This window comes from Hippichthys cyanospilos, chromosome 18, assembly GCF_059441005.1.
Source record: "Hippichthys cyanospilos isolate Australia breed blue-spotted pipefish chromosome 18, RoL_Hcya_1.0, whole genome shotgun sequence".
Classification (NCBI taxonomy): domain Eukaryota; kingdom Metazoa; phylum Chordata; class Actinopteri; order Syngnathiformes; family Syngnathidae; genus Hippichthys; species Hippichthys cyanospilos.
This window is the reverse complement of record NC_142386.1, coordinates 5,210,861-5,238,010: the sequence shown is the minus strand read 5'-3', so window position 1 is coordinate 5,238,010 and position 27,150 is coordinate 5,210,861. Positions and strand designations below refer to the sequence as shown.

The 27,150-nt window shown below is 38.4% G+C and overlaps 1 protein-coding gene across 3 annotated transcripts in view; it reads left to right on the top strand.

Annotated features, from left to right (window-relative positions):
• Positions 1 to 11,765, top strand: part of gabra1 (gamma-aminobutyric acid type A receptor subunit alpha1) — a 34,089-nt gene extending 22,324 nt beyond the window's left edge. For all 3 annotated transcript variants that reach the window (XM_088440316.1, XM_088440315.1, XM_088440317.1), the window contains exons 9-10: positions 4,513 to 4,715; positions 6,374 to 11,765. In XM_088440316.1, coding sequence (XP_088296442.1) covers positions 4,513 to 4,715; positions 6,374 to 6,694 — 524 coding nt within the window. In that variant the 3' untranslated portion in view covers positions 6,695 to 11,765. The remainder of the gene's footprint in view (positions 1 to 4,512; positions 4,716 to 6,373) is intronic.
• Positions 11,766 to 27,150: the final 15,385 nt, after the last annotated feature.

The following is a 27,150-nucleotide window of genomic DNA, read 5'->3' as shown; positions in this document are numbered from 1 at the left end:
AAATAAAAAGCGATGCGGAATATGACCGTACTTGTCAAGATAGTGAAAATAGTTGGAGTTGGAAATAAATGTCATGTCCTCAGTATTTATGGAAACCCTCTCAGGAAAACAAACCAAGACACCTTGTAAAAGATATATAGTGCATAAATCTAGCTTTTGAGAATGATCAAATGAAAAGGAGGTCATGGAATTGAGCTGCTATGCTATGAACACTCGTATAATGCTTTAGCAATCTGCGTATTAACAGATCATTTTTCGATTCGTTATAACGAGCCGTTTTAAAGGGTCATAGACAAGTCTAGATCTAGACTGTTGATGCACTATTTAAATGATATATACAGACACACAATCCGTTTAATAGAGGCTATTGCTGTGTCTGGTTGGCTTGCATTTCCAGTATAATGTGATATGAATGGGCTACATGCGTGACATAATTTTGTCATTTAATACAAGGAAGAAGGGGAAGAATGCAAAAAAGTCGACAAGGAGGGTCATGCATGAAATATTTAACCTCTTATTTGAATTTTTAAAATGTGGGACCCCATGCATTAAGAAGTGAGGCTAACTGCTAGCTTAACTAATTACTGTAAAATGGTCGCAATTTCCCATTGTTATATTTTTCCTTGTTCATGACTCAGCATACGACCAGTTGCGCCTTGATTTTTCAAGCAAATCAATCATGATAGCACACCACTTGAAGAAAAAATACACCGTTACATAATTATATGTAATCCGAAACAGGAAAAACAATTAGCTGCGCATCCAAAGATAGCAACCTGAAATGAATGACAGAAATGTTCAATAAAGCTGTCCATTTCTTTCCGCGTGGAATTGAAAATCAAAAAGTAGCTTCTACATAAAGAATACACAAACGTGACAGTTGCTTCGCCGATTGTCTTCGCTTGCCAGAATAACACCATGGAAGAATACCTGTTTCCATGGCGACAGAACTAGTCAAAGAGTAAAATACATATGACTGTCTTTTTTTATGAGGACTTGTGTAATACCCAGAGGTACCGCCCACATCCTCCCCCGCAAAATTAAATGATTTACTGGGCAAACGGAAGAATTGACAACGTTCTGCCGACACCTGGTCGCATACACCCCCACGCGCTTCCTAATATGCATACGCAGCGGGCCCACATCCACCTCCACCCGCCACATACATTCATCTCAGAGTCCACTCAAGTCCAAGTTTAAACACATTACCCGTCCATCAATATAATGTATGCGGAAACAATAGATGAGCGGTGGCGTTGTGTTGTACCTGGCAAGACCATTAGCACGCATGATTGCTGGCACAGGAGCTTAGCGCTGGATACGCGCCAGCGCAAAACGCTTTGGCACTCTCTTCTCATAAGCTCTGGCACAGTGACTCTTAAGAAAATGGGACAAAAAAGCAAGCTGGTGCTTTCACTCACACTGCGCCTGTTACAATGTGTTTTTCATCAAAAAAAAGTTAGGATCCATGATTATATGATGATATGTTTTTACGAAATTTTCTCGATCGGTTTGATAGCTAAATAGGTGTCGATTAATCGATTAATTCTGATGCCTCGAATTTGCCCAAGGCTGGCGTGGAAACCAGTTTTCACAAAACAAGCGTATACTGTTAACACTAACATTTTTAAATAATTAACTATATACTTCATACACACAATTCATTTTAATAATCAAAATTTTCAACAAATAATATCCACAAAATTTGATAAAGTAAAATCTTGGAACTAATGTAGAATCACATTACTAGTTTCAAAGACTGCCGTAAAAGCTGCCTTAGATCTTTAAATGCAACTGTTGAACAAAACTACCAAACCAAACTAGCATATGTAAAACTAATACGTTGTTTTAACTTGACTATGCAAAGTGTGCAAATTTATAATGTGTCCTTTGAGCCTATTCTTAAGTAAAACTTTGTGCCCATGACTATCCTCTAACTTTAGTTGCAAAGCTAGCAGTTCAGTTGCCAAAGAAGGAGAAAATACACTTTTTTTTTTTTTTTAATGGAAGGATGCTTAGGGCCACGTCCCATCTGCCCCCCGCCCCAGTTAGAAGTCCACCTGTCAACGGTCCAAAAAATAATGTTATGCTTCATCTTTAACCCCAATAATAATAATAATAATAATAATAATAATAGCTTTGCATTCTCCCTTACTAGGCAGTCAGTCTCCTCTTTAGCCAACAAGAGCTCGATTGGTAATTAGAAAAGAAAAGAGGGAAATAATTGTTCAGTCTCACATGACTGAAGACCCTGAGGATGCTGAGCAGAAGCCACAGTGCTGAGTTGGGTATTTTCTTCTGTTAATTCCATTTTTTTTCTTTTACTTCAACAACTCGATTTTGAGTTTCATTAGCCTTAGGAAAGAGCGCCAAACACAACTTTTAAAGTTTCTTGAAGGACATACACCATCACAAATGGATATTTATATTAACATGTTAATATATGATAGGGGCAGTATAATGAAGCCACTCTTGCATATTCCCTAGCATTTTTATTTTCCCAAATTCAATTTAGCACACGAAATGCCTCGGATGCCCAAAAATATAGCAAACATGAGAGAAACCTAAATGAATCATGTGACCTACTTTTTCTGTTTTGATTCATAATGAATGTGAGAAATGCGTGAGCACGCACCCGTGCACCAGCTACGCAAATGCCACAAATCCATCATAGGGGTCCTGTTTCGTTCTGGTTAAGTGACTAATCACTTATTTGGCTCTGACTAATGAGAACATGGTAATCATACTTTATGCTTCATGTCAGCAGCAAAGCCAAAAGCATGTGAAAACCAGCGCGGGAGGATGAGAGCGCGCAATTCATCCGTTTACCGCTCGTGTCGTCAGAAAAGACGAGGATGAAAACAAACGTACTGTACCTCAAACTGATATTGAGACAGATGTTTGGATCATGATATTTTCCTGCAATGCGGTCATCACAGCCTGCTGTTAATAAACAGATTCATGAAATGTAAATATGCATTTTTAAATGGCAATTATGGCAATTATACGAGCAACGATGAATCCGGCTGCAATTAAAATGGAACAGCATGAATGCAAAGGCTATTGCGTTCGTTTAAAGAGGCATGAACGAAAAGATAGCCTGCTATGGAATCCTGAAAATTGTGCTTAGCGGAATTATATCATTATATGGTTTCAAATTATGCCGTAACTCAAAAGAGACACTTCGCAGCGGGCGTTCTTTTTTTTGGCCGATGCAAATACATCTAAAACATTAGTATACATAATGGTGGCAAACACAAGGCCCGGGGGCCAAATCCGGCCCGCTAAATCATCTTAATTGGCCTGCAAAATGCTAATGCTAACTTCAAAGTTGTGACTAGAATATCAATTTTGCAAATTGCCTTTAACTTTGAATCGCTTTCAGGGAAACAACTTTTTTTGTTACCAATCCCACTGTTGAATTGGCCTCTGGTCTCAAAACTAGTCAAGTATGTGTGTCGTTCAGTAATTCAGTCACAGCGGACCTCCGACTGAAACTCGAAGCACACAATTTGGTCCACGATCAAAATGGGTTTGACACCCCTGTTATGCATCATAATCAATGGTAGCACTTATGCTTTATTTTATGCTTGATTTTTGAGTGCAGAGATCATCATCCATCATATATATATATATATATATATATATATATATATATATATATATATATATGTAGACATTTTGAATGTGGGTCAAATGATATGAAAAACCTCAAGATCGCTTAGTTAATATATCATCTCAAGGCCTATCAGCTGCAATGCATCAGAATGGTCCATTTTTCAGATTTGCGTGCATGTAGCCGTCACGTGCAGAAAGCATGCATATGGGAGGTGTTAGTACGTTATGTTTCATACAGTAGTTCTCCTGTACCAGCCATCTGCTCATGTCATGAAATTGCGAGATGGCTTTCTGTTGAGCCTCATGTCATTTGATGTATAAACATGTACGGTGGCCCGCTCCGTATGGAAGCCCGACTGGATGGGCCCCGACCCACTTCCTTCGATTCTCCATGCAGTTGCTAATGTAGCCGGTGACCGATTGGGCAACATGCAGCAGCTTATTATTTTCCTTAGCTTTATGCATTTTGCCTTATTTTTCTTGCGCTGGCGTTTTGCATCACTATGCAGGATTTGGTTCCGCCAGCCTATTTTTCCTGCACGCTATTCGTCAGCCGCAGTATCCCCGAGGACAACCGCATGTTGCGGCTGCATCTGGGGAGATCTGTACCTTTGCGAGTCTATTAAAAGAACAAGCTGCACGACTGCACAGCTGCTCTGATAGATTATTACAAATGTATTACGGCTCCACTTGAAAAATACTTTAGGAGAAAACCTACTAGCCTGGCTTATGAATTATTTATATGTAAATATAGGTGTTAACCAGATCATAGTTTGATCTTGGTGTTAACGTGATTGCTTGTTTTAGACAGTTCTGACATTTGACATCTGACATCCAAGTTTGACAGGAGCTCTCAAGCCCATATTTCACGAGTTTCTGTTTTGTGGTTTTTAGGAGTGACCACTGTCCTGACCATGACCACTCTCAGTATCAGCGCTAGGAACTCCCTCCCCAAAGTGGCCTACGCCACGGCTATGGATTGGTTCATCGCCGTGTGCTACGCCTTCGTCTTCTCGGCCCTCATCGAGTTTGCCACGGTCAACTACTTCACCAAGAGGGGTTACGCCTGGGATGGAAAAAGCGTGGTGCCAGAGAAGGTATTTGAGATTTGACTTTCATTCTAAGCAGGCCCTGAAGATCCAATCACGGCGAGAGTCTGCGAGGTAAAACTATGGCGTCCTAAATGATCCTCATTTCTGGATGGTTTTTTTTCGGGAAGATTTGTCTCCCGGGTTAAGATTGCGGTGTCAAACATATGCATCCGCCATCAGACCTCTTCGGTTTTGTGCACACACAGCCAGTTAGCACTTAACCGCTGTGGGAGAAGCAGCGAGCGCGGAAGCATTTCGATGTCATCTCATGGAAAATTCAATTTGTGTAACATGACGTGAACATTAATAGTTTAGTGTTCATCTCATGCTTTCTGCTCCAGTTGTCTGTGTGCGGCATTTAGCGGCGCAACACTGCCTATGAGGATTTTTTTTTTTTTTTTTACGGGCTTATTGATTTGTATGAATCATTAGGTTGCCGATGACGCAATGTTGTGTGGCTCCTATTATTCATCCTCATGTAAGAATTACTGCACACAGCTTCCTCATATGGGCAGCGCAGCATAATTCAAGACTTGCTCATGATTTGTAGTCTTGAGTAAAAGTAGTGTTTTGACAAAGATCAAATCATTGTGGAAATGATTCATTTGCCTAACATCTGAATTTGGGACCATTAATAGTGTTTTGTGGTCAAATACAATTAATACAATGGCAGGGCTTCTCAAATAGTGGGGTGGGCCTACTGAGTTGGGGGGGAGGCTTTGTTTTGTAATATGAAGCATAATTGCAATAAAATGAGAATTCATCTTTTTTTGTTTCAGGCACTTTGATGCACTTTTTTTTTCTGCAACCCTGATAAACGCCGTAAAGAATTATGAACAATTGTTTGAAAGTTGATTTGTATTGCTTTGTTTCTTTTTATAATGTTAAAAAGAATGCAGTTTTAGGTATATCCATTTTTTATAGATGATAAACGTATTTATAGTTAGCACGTTGAGTGGGGGGGGGGGGCAACATTTTTTTCTAGAGGGGGTATGGCAAAGTATAATTGAGACGCACTGAGATATGCTGAGGTTGAATGCTAGTCTCCCTACCTCATTTATTTTTCATTTTGACCCATTTTTCGGAAGTAACCCAGCAAAGCCAAACACCTCACCTCTGAGTTTTTGTGACTTCATAAAATGTTGGCCATATTTGACACTTTTTTTTTGTCAAGTCAAAAAATGTGTTTATTATATTATTCTAGACATAGTCCAAACGCAACATCATGATTATTATTGGGTCTGCAGAATATGAATTAAACGCAAAATCCCCATGTTTTTAATCAATTTCTGAGGGTGGCCATTTTTGTCACTTGCTGTCCGCTTAAAAAGACATCACAGTTGCTCACTGCTCAGATAATAGCCAATCACGGCTCACTTGTATTCTAAGTTTGGACGTGTGACGTTTATAAACGAAGTCTTTAAAGATCGTTACCTGAGTTACTGCTGGAAAACAAAATGTCCACCCTCCTAGATAGTCAAACATCGGGGAAATTTGCAGCTTAAATAACAAATGCGATATATTCTTCAAGCTTTGATTGCAAAGACTTCCCCTTTAACGTCAGCAGTGTGTGATTCTCGATTGATTCCATACATACCGTAGTTATGTTTTGAAAGCAGCATTTTAAGCACTTGTTTTTTCCTCTCCTCATCAAAACAACGCAGCAAAAGAAGAAGAAGGAGTCCATGCTGAAAAAGAACAACACAACGGCATACCCGGCCGCCACCGCTACAGCATTCGCCCCCAACATTGCCAGGGACCCTGGATTGGCCACCATTGCCAAAAGCGCCCCTCCGCCCCCGACCGAGCCCAAGGAGGAGCCAAAGCCCAAACCCCCAGAGGCCAAGAAAACCTTTAACAGCGTGAGCAAGATCGACAGGATCGCCAGAATAGCCTTCCCTCTGCTCTTTGGAACTTTTAACTTGGTCTACTGGGCCACTTACTTGAATAAGAAGCCCAAACTGCAGGGGATGACTCCACACTAATTCATCCTTTGCTCCCCTTCAATTCTACCTATCTAACTTTTATTTTCTTTGGTATCCCTCAAAAGAGAAAGAAAACCTGTTATTTTTCAGGCAAACATGATGTCCACGCTGGTTTGAATTCCCAGTTGTCGCATTGCTTCTGTTTATCTACATTTTGAAGATTTGGAAACGCAAAAGAGAACAAAAAACACAAACACACACACACACACACACACATTATATATATATATATATATATATATATATATATATATATATATATATATATATATATATATATATATATATATATATATATATATATGAAAGAGCAGGAGATAGACTTTAAAGGCTGTTGCTCAGGTGGGATAATGCTTTTAAGAAAATGCTAGCGTAAATATACTGTATAGCCGAGAGGAGAATGCTACTCTACAAATACACAGAGCTCAATCTTGTTTTGGGCTTTTTTCTTTGTACATTGTATATTTTCTTATTTTGCAGGGTTCCACTTCTAAGCTTTGCTGTGGGAGTCTCTAGAGTTATTACCATTTGAGGTACTGTAGGGATAAATAAATACACCAAATGTGGCTCCGATGAGGGAGACGGTCCAACAATTTATTGTATCCGGTGCGACGCCGGCACAACAACCTGTGACTAACGGCCCAATATATCTGCAATATCGCAACGAATGTTCATCGAAGTAACATAAGCCTGGCAAAGGACATAGTGACAAATGCAAAATGCACAGTGTGTTTTCCATTCTTCCGAACAACCAAAGTCAAAGCCATTCATCATGTCGTTTGTTCTGGTATTATTATTGTATTATCATATTTCCGTAATAGTGCGTGATTCTCCACGTATCTGCTGATAGGTTCCATCACATATAATCAATGTATTATCAATATAGAAAAGAACACGAATCGTGAAAGTGGAGATGAAAATAAAAAAATGTACCGTTATGATAGGGAAATATGAAAAACTCACGGATGTTACCATGGAAAGACACATAACCATACACATAACCATAATCCAACTGGTTCACTAGTATTGACGGATCTAGATGTCAACAATTCACTTCTTGTACGGTGAATGAGTTCAAAAATAGAGTTCGCATCGACGAAATTCAACCACTAACATTGAAGTCTATAGACGTAAAATAGGCAAAACTCATGCACTACCATTGACGACTATAGACGTAAAATAGATAAAACTCATTCATTACCATTGAACGACAGAGAATGAGTTAAATACACCATCTCCGCATATTATACGATTATCACAAATACTGCGCAGGGAACCCACTTAGAACCTACAGTTAGATGCCATTCTGACAAAACAAGTGCTGCTGTTTTGGTGCACAATGGAATTAGCTAAATTTGAAGTCTATTTGTCCGAGGGTCACGATTTGGGGGAAGGCGTTATACACGTTGATAGTTTCTAATCAAACACAAAAATAGCTCCCAACTTGTGTTGTTTTTATGTGAAGGTACATGCTTTGTAGTGGTTGTAGTACTGCCAAAATATTGCATTTAAGTGGTCTGTGCCAAAACGCCCAACAAAAAAAAGATTGATTTCCCGATAATTTTTGAATTGCATACATATATAAACCCACAATAATCCAGACTTGATTTGAGGTTTGTGTAATAATATGTCAAATAGATTTGCAGAATCAATCTTGGGAATAGTTTGGAAAAAAATAAATTCTGGTTGTACATTTATGATAAACAGGGTGTAAACTTTTTCTTTTTACGTCTTTTTGTTTAAAACCCTAAAAATGCATTTGTTATTTCAATTCTAGTTAAAAAAAAACCCATTCGAGGAATAAAAAGTCTAACTCAAAATGCGCAGAAGGTTATAAATCATTTTGGGCTTAGCTTTACATTTGCTTGTTTTTGCTATGTCACTGTTGCTACACGGAGATTGGTGAGAAGAGCCTAAAAGCCTTTCACAGTTGCTCGCTCTGGTCAGCAGCTTGCATCCATCGTCCTATTAAAGAATGCATTATCTTATTAGCGTATCGATGGTAATAACGGCTATTCCTATTGGCACGCAAATGTTCCATTTTTATGACTTTAAAAGCCTCGAAGCTTCCAATCGCTCCCACACAAATCAAACCCTGCTTGTATCTTATTTACGTCTTTACATTTTTTTCAAGCACAGACATGACAAACAGCACGCGTGCAAACGCATGGGCAGGGCATCGTAAAAATGACATCAATATCACTATGTGTTCCAAAAGACTTCCATTAACCGTTCTTCAAAATAGGTTGGAGTATCAGCAATAGCAATAAAACATGTCTCAGCGGACGCACCGTTTATCTTCAAAAATATAGGGGGTGAAAAAAAATCAATTATCTCTGGTTGGAAAGGAAAGTGATGAACATGTATTTTCCTTGTTAGTTTTTGTAAATACTCTCAGATGTTAGAGATGTCAATATTATGTTGGAGTAACTAAAGGGTATGTTTTTACATGGAGGAGTCATTTTGCGTTTGATATGTTATGGTCTATTTTGTGCTTGCTTTTTTTTTTTTTTTCTTTTTTGCCAAGTTCAAGAAATCACACATTTTGTTTTGGTTTGCGCGGATGTAAAAATGATGTAAAAAGTGATAAGAATGTAATGAATCGTCTTTGAAACGGAGAAATGTTTGATTGAATGGGCAAGAATAAGTTCTAGTTTTGGTTGTTTTGCGCTGGTGGGGGAGGGGCTTGTTTGCCAGAAAAATGTTCAACGCAAAGTCAAATTGGAGCAATTTAATGAGAGGCCGGGCACATTGCGGAAGGGAAGTGCCTTTTCCACATTTGAAGTCGGAATCGCGAAGGATGGCTTTGCTGACGCGTCTTGCATTTTGTGACCCCCCAAAAAAGGTTGCCATTTTTTGTGTTGTTTTTTTTTTTCGCTGTTTGTGATTTGAGCTGACAATTGTCAACACTCAGAAAGTACCAGCTACACTGCCTTCAGTATCACATGCCCTTTTAGATAGATTTGTTGCTGCTGTGTGGGTGAGAGAGGCAGACAGACAGAGAGAGAGAGAAAAGACGTTGAGATGCGACGTCATCGGCGCAGAACAGGATTTGTTGCGGATGATCGTGATGAAAATGAATATATTTTTGTAGCATGATATCAGCCCCTATTCTGAAAAAAAAAAAACAAGAAAAAGGTGACAGGAGAGTTTTTGTTTTGGTCTTGAATTTTTTTTTTTGCGCTTTTTTTGTTGTTGTATGAGCTATAATATTATCTGAGCCGTATATGAGCTATTTCTCGGCACGTCAAGGTTTTGGAAGAGCCCAATTTTAATTCTTTTAATGTAGCAATATTACTTCGCAAGGACCTCAACATGAAACTTAGTGAGGGGAAAATTGCCAGCGTAGCTTTACTTCAATTCATTCTTTTTTTCATTTTTTTCTACTTGGACACAATTTTTTTGGGTGTTCATACTGAAATGAAACACAATTGTTACATACTTCAAATGATGAATATTTTCACCTATTATGTGAATTTAATTAATATTGGATTTTAATGTTCAATTTGTTTTAATTTTGTTTATTTTATAATTTTCTTCTGGATTTTATTACACCTTATTTTATTTAACTTTTTATTTAATTTTCAAGCATGTATTTATTTATTTATTTATGTATTTATTTATTTATTGAGAACATAATATTTATTATACATTTTTTATCTCCGATTTTTTTTAATACTCCTGATGATTTTTTTTTCCCCCCGATCAGTGGGCAGATGAAGTCACAATCTATTAATGGTTCATGATTTTCTTATGATTTGCATTCTCACAATCATGAGTACTGAACCTGGGCCACTTACAAGCAGAGAGGGGTTGAAGGATGTGCAAAGTTCAGGGCGAAAAAGTGTATAGAGATAGATATCGATAAACTATTGTATGTATGTTGATTATCATGAAGAAAATTCTATAAATATATAAATATATACATATGTAAAATACATGATGCATACAGTATTTGATTATATTGAAGATATTAGCTAAAACAATGAATAAATATTGTTTGTATTTTCAACCTATTGTTATGCATTTTGCACATTTAGATGAACAATAACATTACCTGTACGTAGTCGGCTTCGTGCTATGCAAGGACAGCTTTGAACCACCGATCATCGACCTTGTCTCCATTGTGTGACAGATTTACAAGCTATTATACGAAGATAAAATAAATAAATAAAAAGAAAGCTTAGTTTTTTTTTATATCAGCTGTGCACCCATTAGCTTTTTTTTTTTTTTTTATGAAACCATGGCTATACAGGGTGACATCAAAGAAAAACAACGGATTATCTCTTTTGTTTGTGCTTTGGATTTGTCAGTGCTTGGAGAGAAAATTGCTTTCATTGTTGATTGCACTTTTTTTCTCCAGGGTCATGCAATAAAAAGCGCAAGACAACTAAAAAATAGGAGAAAATCTGTAAGAAGATCTTCCTTTGGAAAAAGTTGGGGAGCTCAATCCTATTGGCATCAGACTGAATAGAAATTTTGAGTAGAGAAACACTCGAGAGGATTTCCAGTGCTTCTTTCAATACAGTTCAGGTTTTTTTGTTTTTTTTTTCCATTTCTACGCTCCACAGTGAGAATGTGAAACATGAGGTACAGTGCAATCATGAGCTTCCGACTTTTACCTTCTCGTCCCTCACTCATTTGCAGAGCTCTCATGTAATGTATATATAAATATATATCATATCTGTTACTTGTCATAACCCTTTGTTTGGTTGCTTGGTTTGATTTTCGGCCAATGATCATCAGCACATGCTTTTCAACACTGTTCTTACTAAATGTCTACTGGATTTTTTTTTTCTTGTTGTGTTCTAACTTTCACATAAATACTAACAATGAAAAAAAAAAAACATTTTCTAAAGCACAAACGATGTGGCTATAAGGAGAGTTTGGACAACGAAAGGACACTATAGACTCCACTGGGATGTGTTGTGGGACTTTTGGACAGTTCTAAAGGGTGTAGACCAAGTGGTGAACCTCCTGTAAATGTTTTCGTTTGTTTCTTTTGGTTATGATATGGCCCTGTAGATTCTGATTCACTGCATTAGTCTTTAAATAAAAAGGAAACAAATGAGCATGGCTACTTTCTTTATTTAAGAGCAAGGCAATATTTCATTCGGACACTCTCTTCTGTTGGACTCGAATTGGGAGAAGTTAGCTGTTATGTCCTGTTAAATGTTAAAAGCAATGTGCTGCAAACAAGCAAACTGTTCATGAGCAAAAGCTTCTCCATCAATTCAAATGTGGGAGCTAAAGACTGAGCTAATGCGAGGATATGTAAATGCTAACTGGTGTCTTGAAAAAGTATGCTTGCTAGTTTCTCCGAGTAAGCGTTTGCAAGTTAAAAACAGTCATGGACCTCAGAGATGTGCATATGCCCCAACAAAAAGACAACAACAACATATTTCGCACAACATGTTGATGACTTGTAGTGTCTCTGGAAACATTCTATCCAGGGGCGAGGGACCAGATAACCGTTGTTTTGGGAGCAAACAGACAACCAATGTGCTCGGCCTTGAGTCCACAGCACGAGACTCGAGAAAGGGGCAAAATGCCAACTTCTCCATGATGACAGTCGTTTCAAGTGAATCAAAAGTGAAATTCACACAAGAACACTAATGGTTCCATACTGCAATGGAACTATAATTTTCTTTTAGTCTTTTCATTTCTAATTTACGCCTCATCTTTGTGCCATCATGATGCCATGCTGCCATGAGACTTCAGGTGCAGAGGAACATGTGCTCCTTCCGAGAAGCACGTGAGCTGCCAAGCTCCGAGAGCATTATGTAATAAAACTGCTTCTTGCTGGGAGAAGAGAACCAGAGGAGGTTTTTCTCTCACTCGGTTGGATTTCTCCTTCTTTTTTTGCTTCCACTCCATCGCCAGCACAAGCACAGATTTGGACTCAGGCATAAAACGAGCAGGTATTGTAATCCCATATGGTCCTTTGTTACCAGCAACTTTTACTGACTATAATCCTTGTTCCTGTCACGGCAAATTTTTTTGCTGATTAATTAGAAGTGATGGCTTCATTTAGGTCCAAAAAGTTTGGGAACAAATATTATCAGTATGCAGGCTGACAAGGTGATACTCATTCAAGGGATGGCATTTTAAACATTTGGCGACCATTTTGGACAACTATCAAAGGGATATTTTATTTTCATAAAAAGGGCAGAATTTGTTGATAATTTGCCGATTGATAATTATATAATTGTTGGATCTGCAAAAAATAGCATTACATCAAAGATGACACTTTAAGGCATAGCCATTAACGGTTCTCCACTGCCACCAACATAGTTTTGACCGCGGCTCAATGGAATGTTGCAAAAACCGCAGGAAAATAGAAATTTCAGCTCCCCGGTGTTTCATTTCCCCATTGATTTTTGTAAGATTAAAAATTAATAATAAATAAAGGACTTTCCATCATTAGTAACATAATGCCTCAAGGTTTAAAAAAATATACTTTGCAAAGTCACAGAGCCCTACATGCAGCTCAAGAGCCATAGCTTGAAAACCCCGACACGGATGTGAACGTGAACAACAGCATAATAGCTGTTGTGTGTAGCAAAGGAAACCCATACATGATGTATCAATAAATCAGCAGCGAATTGTAAACCATGAATGAATAAATAATGTATGAACAAAACAATACACTTTCGTATGCATACAACACAAGCAAATGTAAATATAAACAGTCTAGAAGATGAGTGGGCAGCATGGTAAGTGGCGACTATACAAGGATCAGCAATGCCATACACAGAGGCAGCTGGGAATGAAACCAGCAACGGAGGCTTACTACGCATGAATAAATCATGCAAACACACTTGTGTGCAGTCTTTTGAGAGCAGCTTGGAAAATGTGGCAGCAGCAGAAAAGAAAGATCCGCAATGCCAAATACTCCAGGTGACAAAGTTCCTTACTGAAAGAGCTGCTGAGTGCTTTGATGATGTCCTGCACTCTGTGGGAGTCATTGTCCGGAATTTTCCTTCCCCCCCGCGCCTTATATTGAGTCCAGGGGGCATGTCGGGACAGAGCTGACCTTCCTTATCGGCGTGTCCAGTTTTTCTGTGGAAATTTCCCCAGCAGACCAATCTCTGTAAGTAGTTGCCGCTATTGAGTCATAAAAAGTCCTCAGGAGAGCTCCATGTCCGCCAATGGACCTGCTCAGCAATATGAGTCAGCGCCGGCCTTTTTGTACAAAGCCTGTGTGCTCGTGGATCAGTTGACTGTTTAGGTGAACAAAGTCAGACATTGTCAGTCAACTTCCAATAGACGAAGACAAAGGGAACTGGGATTGTTCTTTGCGGACCACCAAGCCAAATAGAAAATGTCTACTTTGTTGTTTCAGTTTTCTTCCTCTTCAAAAACCCCATTTGGAAAACAAGAAACATTCAGAAGGGACCTCAGGTGGGAGGGGCCCCCTTCCAGAGCCAGCCTCAATAGGTTGATCCTCCTCACAAATCAAAAGCATATAAAGGAAGCATGAGGGAGCTGAAATTTCACCCAGATCGTGACAACAAAATAATGGGAACATTACATTATATAATTTGAGATAATTACGTTTTTCTACAAAGGCCACTCCTAATAAGATCCTAATCCATGAGGGCATCTGGAGATTTTCCTTTCATCATACACTCCATGTTATTTTTGTATTTTTACACGCTTCGCCTTCCCAGGGGTCATATGAGCAAATATGATTTGAGTCTAAATGGGATTGAACAAATAAATGCACAAACAGTCAAGCAAGCGACAATTGGAGCAAGTGATAATTGCTTGAGGCTGTGAACCCAATGAGCAGAAATTGTTCTGGTGTTCAAAAGGACAAAATGGTTTTTATGGTGCTTCTCCTTTGTTTGTCTTGAACAAACTTCAAAATTTAAATTTTTAACCCTTTGTATTATTATACATATTGAAAGTAGCAAAATATTAATGTTACTAAGTGTAGTCAAGTGATTTCTTAATGTATTGAAGCACTAAAATAATCCAATATTTTAGGTACTCAAGTGCTGTTTATGACCTTCAAGTAATTAATTACTCTAATATTCAATTAATAATTATTCAATTATTACTTTTGTACTTAATGTGCTTAGTACAAGCCATTTTTAGATACATTTAGCAAAATGAAAAAGATGCAAACAAACAAGTACCCGATTGAATGTCTGGCCCCCCAAAAAAACAGAAAATTGCGTCTTTGGGTGAATAGTATAGAATATAGTTAAAATATTTTAAATATTCACAAAAGTAACAATACAAGCCAATCAGGAAAAAAAGTCAGAATAAGACTAATGATATCCAACAATAAGGATGGTTCCTGTATGAAATTTGATTGTGTATTTCCCCGCTTGTGTGGGCTTGTCCTTGTTCGCTATCCTAGCACCATTGTGTCCCCAAATCTTGGCATCAACGCCAGCGCAGATTCCAATCTCTAACTTCACCAATTTCTCTTTGTTGTGGTCCAAATGTGCGCGCATGCACATTTGACTACACAACGGCAGAACAAAGACCAACGAATTATCTGGCTTGCATCTGACAAGCTCGCGCGCACATGCCCACAAACGCACACACACGCTTCCCACATGATTCCTTTTTGTAAACTCCGAAGATAATCACTCTGTTTGGACCTGCACTTATTGTTTAGCAGTAATTCTAAAAGTGGGACTTTACAAGAGTGCCCAGAGGAACTTTTGCATTTATGCTTGTTACCTTTTTAGACTTTTTTTTTTGATCGTTTCCAAAAGGCCCCTAGGTGTTGTAACCCTATTTGTGCTAAAGTATTGTGTGCAAGAATAAGCATTTAGAGCACTCCACGCAATAGAATGTCTTCAGTCTAAAGGCCTCTAATGTATCCCCAGCAGTAAATGTGACCGCAATTGTGCAAAAAGATTACAGACATTAAAATAACAATGAGTAGACATTTAAAGATAAATGTAAGGTAGAGCAAGGTGAAATGAAGACAGGAAATTATTGTTGCCATGAGGACCAGAAAACACTTGTATGGGCAGATGGTTCGGCAGTATACAGCTGCAGTATTAATGGCAATATTATTTAAAAAAATAATAATAAAAAGTTAAAATAACCACATACATTTTCTTGGAGGTTGTTAGCAATCTTTTATTCAATTTTAAACACGGTAATAGAAAAAAAATTTGGAAACATTGTCCCCCTATGTCAAATGTAAAAAGCTATGTCAAATAAAACAACAATAAAACAAATAAAACATTTTAGTTTGAATAATTAAAACTCTTATTCAAACTAAAATGTATTACCCGAAATGTTTAATATTTGCATTAATTCAACACAATACAAAAGATTTAAGGTCATTTGCAGTATTCTCATCTCAGAATTCTCAATTTATTCTCCGAATTGTCACTTTTAAGTCAAAATTCAAAGATAAAAATGTTGTGCCTGACTTGAAGTAATCTAAAAATCGAAAATCCTGAATTCTAAGATTCAAAATATTTCAAAGTCTGAATTCTGACTTTAGTGTCAGAGTCCGGATGCAATAGTCAGAATTCTGACTTTATCATCAGAATGTTGACTAAAGTTTGCCAGAATTCTCAAGCGAGAATTTTAGTGCCTACTTTTGCTCTAAAAATGCAGTCATAATTTTAAGACTAGATAAATAGTAAAGACTTCAAAGTGAGAATTTTCACTGCAACTTCAAAGTCAGAATTTTGACTTTAAAGTGAATATGACATTTTTCTGAATTTTGAGGAAAAAAGTGAAAATCCCTCCAATATTTTTTTTCACTGGCCCTAATCCTCTTCCGTAATAAGTACAAGCAATCATCATTTTAAAATGCAAAACGAGCTTACCGCAACTTAACCACTTTTATAAATGCAGCGTTATTTGTTCTATTATCATACATGAAACCATTAAAAATCGATAAACGCATGACCCCAGTGCGGATGAGCCTCCGCGGAAGGAATTTGCCAATTGTCCATTCCATACGCATATGTGTAGCACGCACGAGCTAATCTTTGAAGCAGTACAACCGGATTGATGTGGAACAAATTCCACCCGTTTGTGGTTTGCGGTTCTTTTCTGCTGAACAATAAGCGACTTGGCTACACGGTGGCTGATTATAGGCTAATTCTTGAAGGTCACAGCGTGATCGGATGTGAACAATACACTTGCACGCTTCCATGGAGGGACTTTTTTGTCTGCTGGAGTTTCACCTGGTCATATCTTGTGTTGACTTTGACCACGATTTCACCCTAAAGGGTTTGGAAAAGTTGAAGCCCGTGTTCATTTTCCGCTCGTAAAACTTTTTTTTTAGCGTTCGCTGGCATCTTTTGCCTTTTTCTCATTCCCTTTACCCAAAGTTCTCGGGGGCCTTGCGGATGTCCTTTGTCGAAACCAATTGCTGGCATGCGTGTGATCTAACAAGCTGGGAGGTTCAAAAGGCTAGCGAGCTCCTTTCTGCTCAGCCACACATTGTCATTCAATCATATCCTGTTACCGTGATATGCCCCGTTCAAAGCTTCCACTCTCCGAGGGAAAAGAAGCCACTGAAAAGGCACAATTTGTATCCAATTGAATTAAAAGAGCAGAACATATTTTGGGAAGGGGTTGGGTAGTTGTTCTTACTTTTCAACTTTGGCAATTAACTCATTCACTGCCAGTCCAGGACAAATGGATGTCCATAGGCGTCTTTGGCAATGAATGCATGATTAAATGCCTTCATTGGCAATGAATGAGCTATAATGTTTTTTCACCAAATTGGAGATTTGTCTTTTTTTTTAAGTGCATCAAGTAACACATTTTTATTCTGCTATACATGCCAATGACGTATAGTAGAAAAAAATATTCAATGCCAGTCTAGGAAAAATGAACGTTTATAGCCGTCACTGGCAATGAATGGTATGCTTTTCCACCAAACGGCAGATTAAATTAGTGCATCAAGTAACACATTTTTATTCTGCTATATATACCGACGATGTATGGTGGAAAAATTAGTACAATGTACGCCTGGGAAAAATGGACGTCTATAGCCGTCATTGGCAATGAATGAGTACACGTTTTGAAGGTGAGAAAGAAGAATATTGACTGTTATTCTACTTTATAGAAGTGGCTTCTGATTACTGTGGAAGAGGAATTGAATACTGTACATTAAAAACTGGTTTGACACAAACAAATGATCATCGCGCTTAAACAAAACCAGGTTTATTATCTTTGGCACTGGAAAAATTAAACACAAAATTCTCTTGAATTCTGATGAATATTTTGGCTGCAGTAGCTACGCAATATGGTCCGCTTGGGAGCAGCTGTTTTTCCTGTCACAAGAGCATGAATCAATAAAGAACTTCTGAGGGCAACGCGGTGTGTGACTAAGGCTGAAACATAGCGTGCAACATTAATTGGACGGGTAGGTGACAGAAGAAAACGGATTTGAGGAGGACATGCTTTTTCGATTGGGCTATTTCCTCCATGACGCCTGGCGTCTCCCGCATGCACGCTTTGGCTCTCAATCTTGCTCAGCGTGCGGATGGCGGGCAGCACGCAAAAGTGCACGCGGCGAACGGTAAATCAAGGCCCGATCGACTGCGCGCGATGACTCGACACGCATCTCGCATCAGTTTCCCGGGGGATGCGCGGGATGCTAAAGGCATCCATCAACAGACAAATGCAAACACCGGGGAGAGCAAATGGATCCTGAGCGGAGCGCCAGCAAATGAAAACATATGGGTCCCCCTCCTCCCACAGCATTTGTGGGTAACAAAGGCAAATCATGTGCGGCATCTGAACATACGGAACTTTAATCTCTGTTTTTTGCACAGTAATCGATGACTAATTGACTGCAGTTAACTGATCAAAAATAGTCGGCAATGCTGCTCAGGTCAACCTCAAATTTTCACAAAGGAAATAAAGCAATCGATAATAAATTCCACCTTTATTAACTATGCAGACACTTTCACACCACATAACAACCTCATAACAAAACGAAAAGCAATACAACACTTAAGTTAGTCCAAATGCCTGAGAAAAAGAAAAAGTAACGCATCGTAATCTAGAATCATTTTAATTATTGGATGTTTTCACTCTTGGAAAAATAAGCATTGCTCACAATTTAATGTTCAGTTTCACTTAATTGGCCTCAAAGTTTTTTTTTTATTTCTGTCTAGTGAAAAACATGGATATTTCTAGCCCATTTTTAAGGGTGTCCAAGCATCTCTAAATGGAATCCTAGCCCACTCTAAAATTTCAGAGAATCTCTTTGTAAAAAAAAAAAAAAAATAGAAAAACAAAACATAGAAAAATATAGAAATATTGTTCTAACCCTGTGCTTCTCGACTATAAATAAGATTATTAGCTATACAAATTGTATAAGTACTGTATAATAGTAAATAGTATAAGTCTAGTTTGTTCCAGTGACTTGAAACTCTTAAAAAAATGCTGTATTACAATCTCTAGAGCCAAATCATATCATGTCTAGCAGGCTGTTCTCGTCCTGTTTAACTTTCTTAAATTTATGACCAAACAGAGCATTTATTTTATGACGTATGGTACAGCGTGTAATATTTGCAGCATCTGTTGCTACGGGATTCATTCCAGCGGATGGGAAGGAAAGAAAAAAATAGGACTGATCTTCAGGACAACAAATCCAAGGGAGAAAATAATCTCTTAAACGGTGCTGTAATCTGTTTGGATTTTGAAGCAATTTGTCCCATAGGTCAAAGTTTTGCTGTCGTAAAACTTGCATTCCAATTTACAACTGCCTAAGTGCACAATTAAGTTAAAGACTCCTAATGGAAAGACGTAAAAAACATAAAACCAACAAGTATTTAATGACAAAAGTGAAATGCAATCTCAAGAGAAACTTTTAATATCCATACGAATGTAAAACGAAGGCCCCTACTAAATCTGTAAAAGATTCCATTTTAACTAGAATGCAATTATGGCATATACGCTCACAGGACTGTAAAACCAAATGAACCATGGGAGAAAGCGCAAATCGGTCTACTTTCATTTTAACAAGTGATGATGAGTGTGAAACTCAATCAGACGCCTCCAAGTCAAGTCATTGAACGCCTTGAAAGGTGCGTAGGAGAGAGTAACATCAAAAACACATGCGTACAAGGACGTAGTGTTTGGTAACGCACCCTTTGTTTCATTCATAACTTTTCCTCAATGTCATTGTCAGAGTCGCTCCCACATTAAGCGCACTGTCTGTGTGATGTCGGGTTATTCAAGGCCGCGTCCTTGAAAAGTTTCAAAAATCCATCAGTTATGGTTTGTGCAGTTAGCTCAGGACCTGCTTTAATCAGTCCAAGGAAATCAGTTAAATTCTCAGTCATTATAGAGTGACAACAAACGATCTCATTCACACTCTCACGAGAAAGATACGCGGCTTGACAGCGAGTTCAGTAAACAAATAAATATCAGACATGGCAACATAGCAAGTGTGCCATTAGCTATTGCTTCTCGATCAGCTTGTTAGCTAAACGTTTTTTTTTTTTTTTAGGCATTCTGTGCTCAATTCGGAATTGTAGGGGCACTGAACATAAGTAGCTCCCAAAAACAAATCTCAATCCGAAAAGCTGTGTGTCTGCCCCGTTTGTCAAACAAATCTCTGCGGCGTTTGTTGACAATTATTCAAGGTCTGTTTGATTTGACGTGACTCACTTAAAAATTGAGGGTGATTCAAGTACACGGGGCCGACTAAGGGACAAACACATTTAACATTCATCGTTGCCAACTATTTCCACTTCCTTAAATCATACTTAGTGAAAAATAACCTCTTTATTTATTGTGCAAGTGTGTTTGCGTTCCACCTCCGCACGCTCGCTGCTAATGCTGATGTACTCTAATTTGCAGTTGTTGACATTTGCAACACCCCCTCAAGGCAATTCATTTTCCATTTCCCATCCGTGTTATTATTGTCCTTATTATTATTTGGTCGTAATCCAGATTGTGCCATCTCGTGCCTTCGCAGCGTGGAACAAAGACAGCGTCCTAGATCGATACATTTCTGGCCGGGCCACTTTGAAAGGCTCAAAGTATTATTAATGGGCTGCCGCAGAGGCAACGCTCTCCAGAATGAGGAGTGAAAGGATGGGATAGGGAGGCAGAGCCTTTATTATTCATCAGCTCATCTCACTGCAGTCGATCCAGCAGGGGGGGGTGTTGCGATATTTGGATGATCACGGCAAAGCAGTTATTGGGCACGTGATCGCATTCAAAGATATGCATATGTGGCGCAAAAACAAAGCAGATCTGGTGCGCCACTGGTGCCCGTTACGTTGAGTCGTGCGTACTTGCGTGTATTCTAAATTCTTTGCCCTACGTCTCCTCTGCCGTCAATGCATATTCTGCACTTCCAGTTCCATATTAATGCTGGAAATTAAACTCGTAAAACTCAACGGCCTGAATTTTTCATAAGTCTGTGTTTTGTGGGAAGGGGAAAAGCGCCTTCTGACTTGGAAGCAATTAGATAAGTGAAGCGCGAGTAAAAATAATGTCTCACACTAACTGATGATGTCAACACAATCACATTTGGATGATCAACCTCCACTCGAGACGGATGCACTTTGACATTTATAAGGGCCAGAAGTGCCAAAATCTCTCTTTTTGCTCTCGAGAATATCTCATCCAGCGTGAATGGAATAATTCATCCCGGTTGACTTTGGTCCTTTAGCCAACCGCTTTACACATACAGAGAAAGAAACATTCACATTCAAAGTCCAAGATATGGAAAATCAAACTATCCATTAATCTTTTGGAGGGAGATCTGGAGAACCCAAGATGAGAAAAGATTCTAACCAAGAACTTTTAGTTGATGAGTCAGCAATACTAACCTCCATTACGTCATGCCAAAACAAAAATATTTTTTTGCAAAATACTGACATTATCGCTTGTATATTCTCCAATGGTGTAGCTAAATTTGAGATGTCATTTTCTAATGATTCATCTTTTTTTAATATTTGATTTATTGAAAAATAAATCCTGGCAAAATGTTTAGACAACAATAATGTAAACTGGCTTTAAATCGGTTTGAACATAAACATTCATAGCTTGTGCAAAAAAAATGCTCTTCATGGCTTTTGCTTTGCCTAAATACCACAGGTAAAATACTTAGTAACTACTGTAAACATGTCTTGTATGACAACCATTCAGCATTTTGCCACTTATGAAACACAAACTCAATTTCATTCGGCTCAAATTGTCGATTTTTAATGGAATTTATTGCCCGGCCCTAACTGAATATGAGCCACGCGATAAAATAGGGAAACCAGTACGCAACAAACAAATGGGATCCGCTTGCCAAATAATTGGCACATTTGTTTTCCCATATGTTTCTTAATATTGTAAAATCAGGCAAGGAAGTTGAAGAAAGAGGCATTGTGAAGGCGAAGCATGCACTGAGCCTCAAGTACAAGGCCACGGTAGGTTAGCGTGTGATTGACAGGCCATCAGATATGGCTCTGCCGGGGCAACTCGGGACCAGCGCTATCTTGCCTTTACCCTTCTCACTTTACCTCTCTAGTGACTCCTGAGTAGCCGCGGCCCGTTTCAACAGTGTCCGCTGCGGGCAGCCTTCAGAGTCGACGGTTAGGGATGCCGGACCGGGCATTGAAGTACAGAGGAAGAGATCCGGGGTGTGGAACAAGACAGGATGGATGAAAAATCCAATAGAGAGTTGGACGCCGACCAAAAAAAGCATCAAGAGTTGCTACACAAAAAACGATTTTGCCTCAAAGGAAGCTGACACCTCTAAAACTACATTATATCAAATCATGCATCCAGGTCGGATTTCATAGTGTCTTCATCTTCATCCCTTGAGTCTTCACACCACCATGAACATGTGGCACTGTCTAACAAAGAGCTTTTGGATGGATCTTCAGTAAGCTATAAATTATAATAAAGTAAATGATCTAACACTAATAAAAAAAAATTAGCAGCAAAATATACCCAATGTATCAAAGGAGGTCATAATAATCATAGTTTCTCAATGCTCACGGCTCACCTGTTTGCTGCTTTGGTCATGTGACATTCACAAACCAAGTCGTGATTGGTTGGTACCTGAGTCCTGAGTAATGTGATGTCTATTTTAGTCGACAGTGAGTGGCAGAGATGGATGGATGGATGGATGGGTAGGTACAGTAGGTAGGTAGGTAGCTAGGTGGATAGATAGATAGATAGAGAGAGATAGATAGAGATAGAGATAGAGAGATAGAGATAGAGAGATAGAGAGATAGAGATAGAGATAGAGAGATATAGAGAGAGAGAGAGAGAGAGAGAGAGAGAGAGAGAGAGAGAGAGAGAGAGAGAGAGAGAGAGAGAGAGAGGATAGATGGATAGATAGATAGATAGATAGATAGATAGATAGATAGATAGATAGATAGATAGATAGATAGATAGATAGATAGATAGATAGATAGATAGATAGATAGATAGATAGATAGATAGATAGATAGATAGATAGATAGATAGATAGATAGATAGATAGATAGATAGATAGATAGATAGATAGATAGATAGATAGATAGATAGATAGATAGATAGATAGATAGATAGATAGATAGATAGATAGATAGATAGATAGATAGATAGATAGATAGATAGATAGATAGATAGATAGATAGATAGATAGATAGATAGATAGATAGATAGATAGATAGATAGATAGATAGATAGATAGATAGATAGATAGATAGATGGATGGATGGATGGATGGATGGATGGATGGATGGATGGATAGATAGATAGATAGATAGATAGATAGATAGATAGATAGATAGATAGATAGATAGATAGATAGATAGATAGATAGATAGATAGATAGATAGATAGATAGATAGATAGATAGATAGATAGATAGATAGATAGATAGATAGATAGATAGATAGATAGAGATAGATATAGATAGATAGATAGATATAGATAGATAGGTAGATAGACAACCTAATTTCTTTGGATGTGGGTCCTTCACATATAGCTGAGTGTGTATAAAGTAATGTTGCACTCCATGCAGGTTTATTCTTCTTTATAATGTGATGGGGGAAAAAAAGTGTTTCATTTTTCAAGCTTTGTTTGTGTTTTGAGATGTAAATTTTTCCACTGCCAAATGGATGTCAGCAATTGCTATTGCAAGAATGGAAGCTGCGCAATAGCAGCTGATTTTGTGTGCTGACAAAATGTGTGGCGTTTGCAACGGTATCGAGACGTTACATAAGCGGCCTGGAGCAGATGGAAAGTTGAGGAGAAATGAAGAGGTGGATCTGTAATTGGCGAACATATATGTTCTCATTTGTGTACGGAAGTCGAGTAATTGTGTCAACAAGTGAAACGAAAGGTTATTCGGTTTAATATGTAGATCATGCAATGTGTATTATTCTCACACAGCAGTCTGCACGCGCCATTGTGCTCAATGACGGAGACATGTTTCTAAAAATAACGTAGAGATATATTGCTGCTCAGGCTTTTCCATCTGCAATGATGTGAGTCACAGCATTCTGCTTAACCATTAAAAACTTCTCAGTCTCAAAAAAAAAAAAAAAAAAACCTTTCTTCATGACCCGGAATGACGGGGTTCTGGTCTGAAAGAGAAGTTGAATGGCATCCTAATGGCAGTTGAGTAAATAAATGAAATGGCTCCTTCAAAATGGCTGTGCTTTAAAAGGCCTTCAATCACAGCAACAAGAGTTGATAGTGCGTCAGCGAAATGTTGTTTGAAGATTGCCTCTGTGGTAGTCTGTCGTGGCTCTGACGCAAGCTTTTGGCTGCAAAGCTTTTATCTGCCGTAACTTCATTTTGTCTGCATATAAACGTGGCTTTTTGTTACGAACTTTTTCAGGGAGCTACACGCACAAACACACATATATGTATGAGCTGTCCATACTAATTTACTACACAATACAAAATAAATTAATTGAACAATTGGCATCCAAGTTTACCCCTCTTGCATTTATTACCTGTTATAATCATCTATCTACCGTCGTAAATAACTATTGTTATTTGGCATTCATGTGTAATCCGTAGTATCTGCATCAGTGACTTTGGGCCGAGTTGCGGTTTATTTTTTATAAAGCCGTGACTCTGAGGAGCGCAGCAACAATAGAAAATAAATGTTGAAGCTGAAAGCAAAACTGGCTGTAATCTACCTTTGGGAGGGGAGATTATACGTGCTTCACATCAAGCAAAGCAAATTCAACATAAAGCGGCCGGCTTCATTTCGGCTCTAAACTCAGCGGATAGTTTAGCTGCCTGGCAGTCACTTCGCAGCGCTCAGTTTTGTGCAAAGAAGCAAAAAGAATTGGGTTGACTACTTATCAAAACAAAAAATTAATTTATATTTTTACCGCCATTCGATGTGAGAAACGTTTTGATTCTTTAGCCAGTAAATATACGAGTAGCAAAAAAAAAAAATGGAGAAGCAATAACAGATTGCATTACCACAGTAACATTGTTATGCCTTTCAACCACATCATAAGATGGTAAAAGTGGGTCACAGGTGGCCCATAAAGTGATTGATTCTGTCTTTGTCCTTCAAGTAGACAACAAGCTTGTTGGTGCGGTGTGATGTAAAACCAATTTCGCTTGTAAAATATTCATATTGAAAAAAACATCCAAGCTGTGATGCTTTGACCACAACATGACACGCATGAAACTACAGTGAACTCGCAAGAGGTCACAGTGTCCCATTTTTGGGTTTAACGCAGCATGGTACCTTTCAAGATGAAATTTGAGGAGGTTTTTGGCAAGAAAATATTGTGCTAAGTAGGACAAGCTGCAGGATATAAAGAGAACTGGGGGTGTTAATTTATATGAGCTCATCGAGAGACTCTTAAAACGCACATAACTCCTGGCAAAAAAATACAACCCAAACATCCGGTATACATTTTTTTTTTCCATGATATCAACTCATTTTTTTTTATATATATTATTGTGGTATAATGCTCCAAAACCACAAAAAAGATAAAAATAATAATTAGGCCTACTCATGTTGTAAAACAGGACAGTATAACCCCTTATAACCTTGTCTGCCATCTAATGGCGAATGGTGATATTACAATTCAAAATTAAAGCTGACCACCACGTATTGGCAGTGTGTGTAACCCCAATGATAAACAAGGGAACAAAACATTTTTTCTCATTTAGCATTTCTCGTTTTCTTCAATGTATTCTATCTTTTTTTTTTATGTTTCAGCCTACAAGGTTGCATCACGGCGCCGGGCTGCTTCTCGCATCCAAGAGCGCTTACAGTACATGAATGTGCTCCCACAGCTTGACGCTAACCGAGTGGGGCTGTGACAGCATATGTGTGGGCTGTAAAGCTGGACTGATAGTGAAGCCGGGCATCTGTGTGATCAGTCACGTTAATATAGCAGACCCCCCCCCCCCCCCCCCCCCCCCCCCCAACACCAAGCCATCACTCATTGTTTCGTGGCCAACGATGACACATCATATCACCCCGGCCAGGACGCGCATGTGCCATTCAGTCGGCGCAAACAATACGCTTCACGAACGATTCATATTGGGAGTTTTTTTGGCAGAGGAGCCAGAATATGAGCCATGGTAATAGCGGAGCTGTCACTACCCACAATGCACCTAATCAGTTTGATTAAAGAATGAAAAGGCTGGATGATTTGGATCAGACCTTCTGTCATTTATGTTTATGCACACTCAAGCCAGATGCTTTTGTTTACTACTGATATATTAATGAGGTCTGACGACCGTAAATCAGACATCCTTGCGGAGTTGTGGAAGAAAATAAAAAAAAAAAAAAACCCTGATGCTGTTTTTCTGTGTCTTGAACCCACACAAAAAAGCTTTGTGGCGGTAAGTGAGTGCACGGGGGCACAGGTGCACTGCTAATATGGGGAAGCGACAATTTGGCTCATATGTGGTTTGTGACTATTGAAGCAAGCAAATTAAATTTGACATCTCGTTCGCTGGCTCTCTTGTTGACTGTGTGTGTCTGTGCATCAGACTCGCAAAAAAAAAAAAAAATAAAGAAACAAACAACAGACTGCTGGAATATTAACTCTTTAACAATTCATTCACTCAATAATTATTTTTAAAGGATTTTTGCATGTTTGTTTATCTTAAATACCCTTCAAGTACCCCATTTGAGAACCACTGATTTAGGATACAATAACTGCTGGAGTTGAAAAAAAAAAATGGTATTGAGCAGAACATTTTTTGGGTCGATTTCCACTTTAATGAAAACATAGGTAAACTGAGGTCGTAGTTAGTTACCAGCGACATGAGTTTGTTTTCTCCTCTGTAGTGTTTTGCATTGATGATGCATTGAAGGCAAAGTAACAATTATGAACAATTATTTATTATGAAAATAATTACTGTTTGTATTTATTTTTTTATTTTAAAAGGTATATCTGCAGGACTCTAGATTCATATTATCAGAATGAGCTTTCATTATTATTTTTTTTATTCCATCTTTATCCTCTACTAAAGGAATTTTCCCCACAACCGCCCCTCCCCAAAATATATTAATC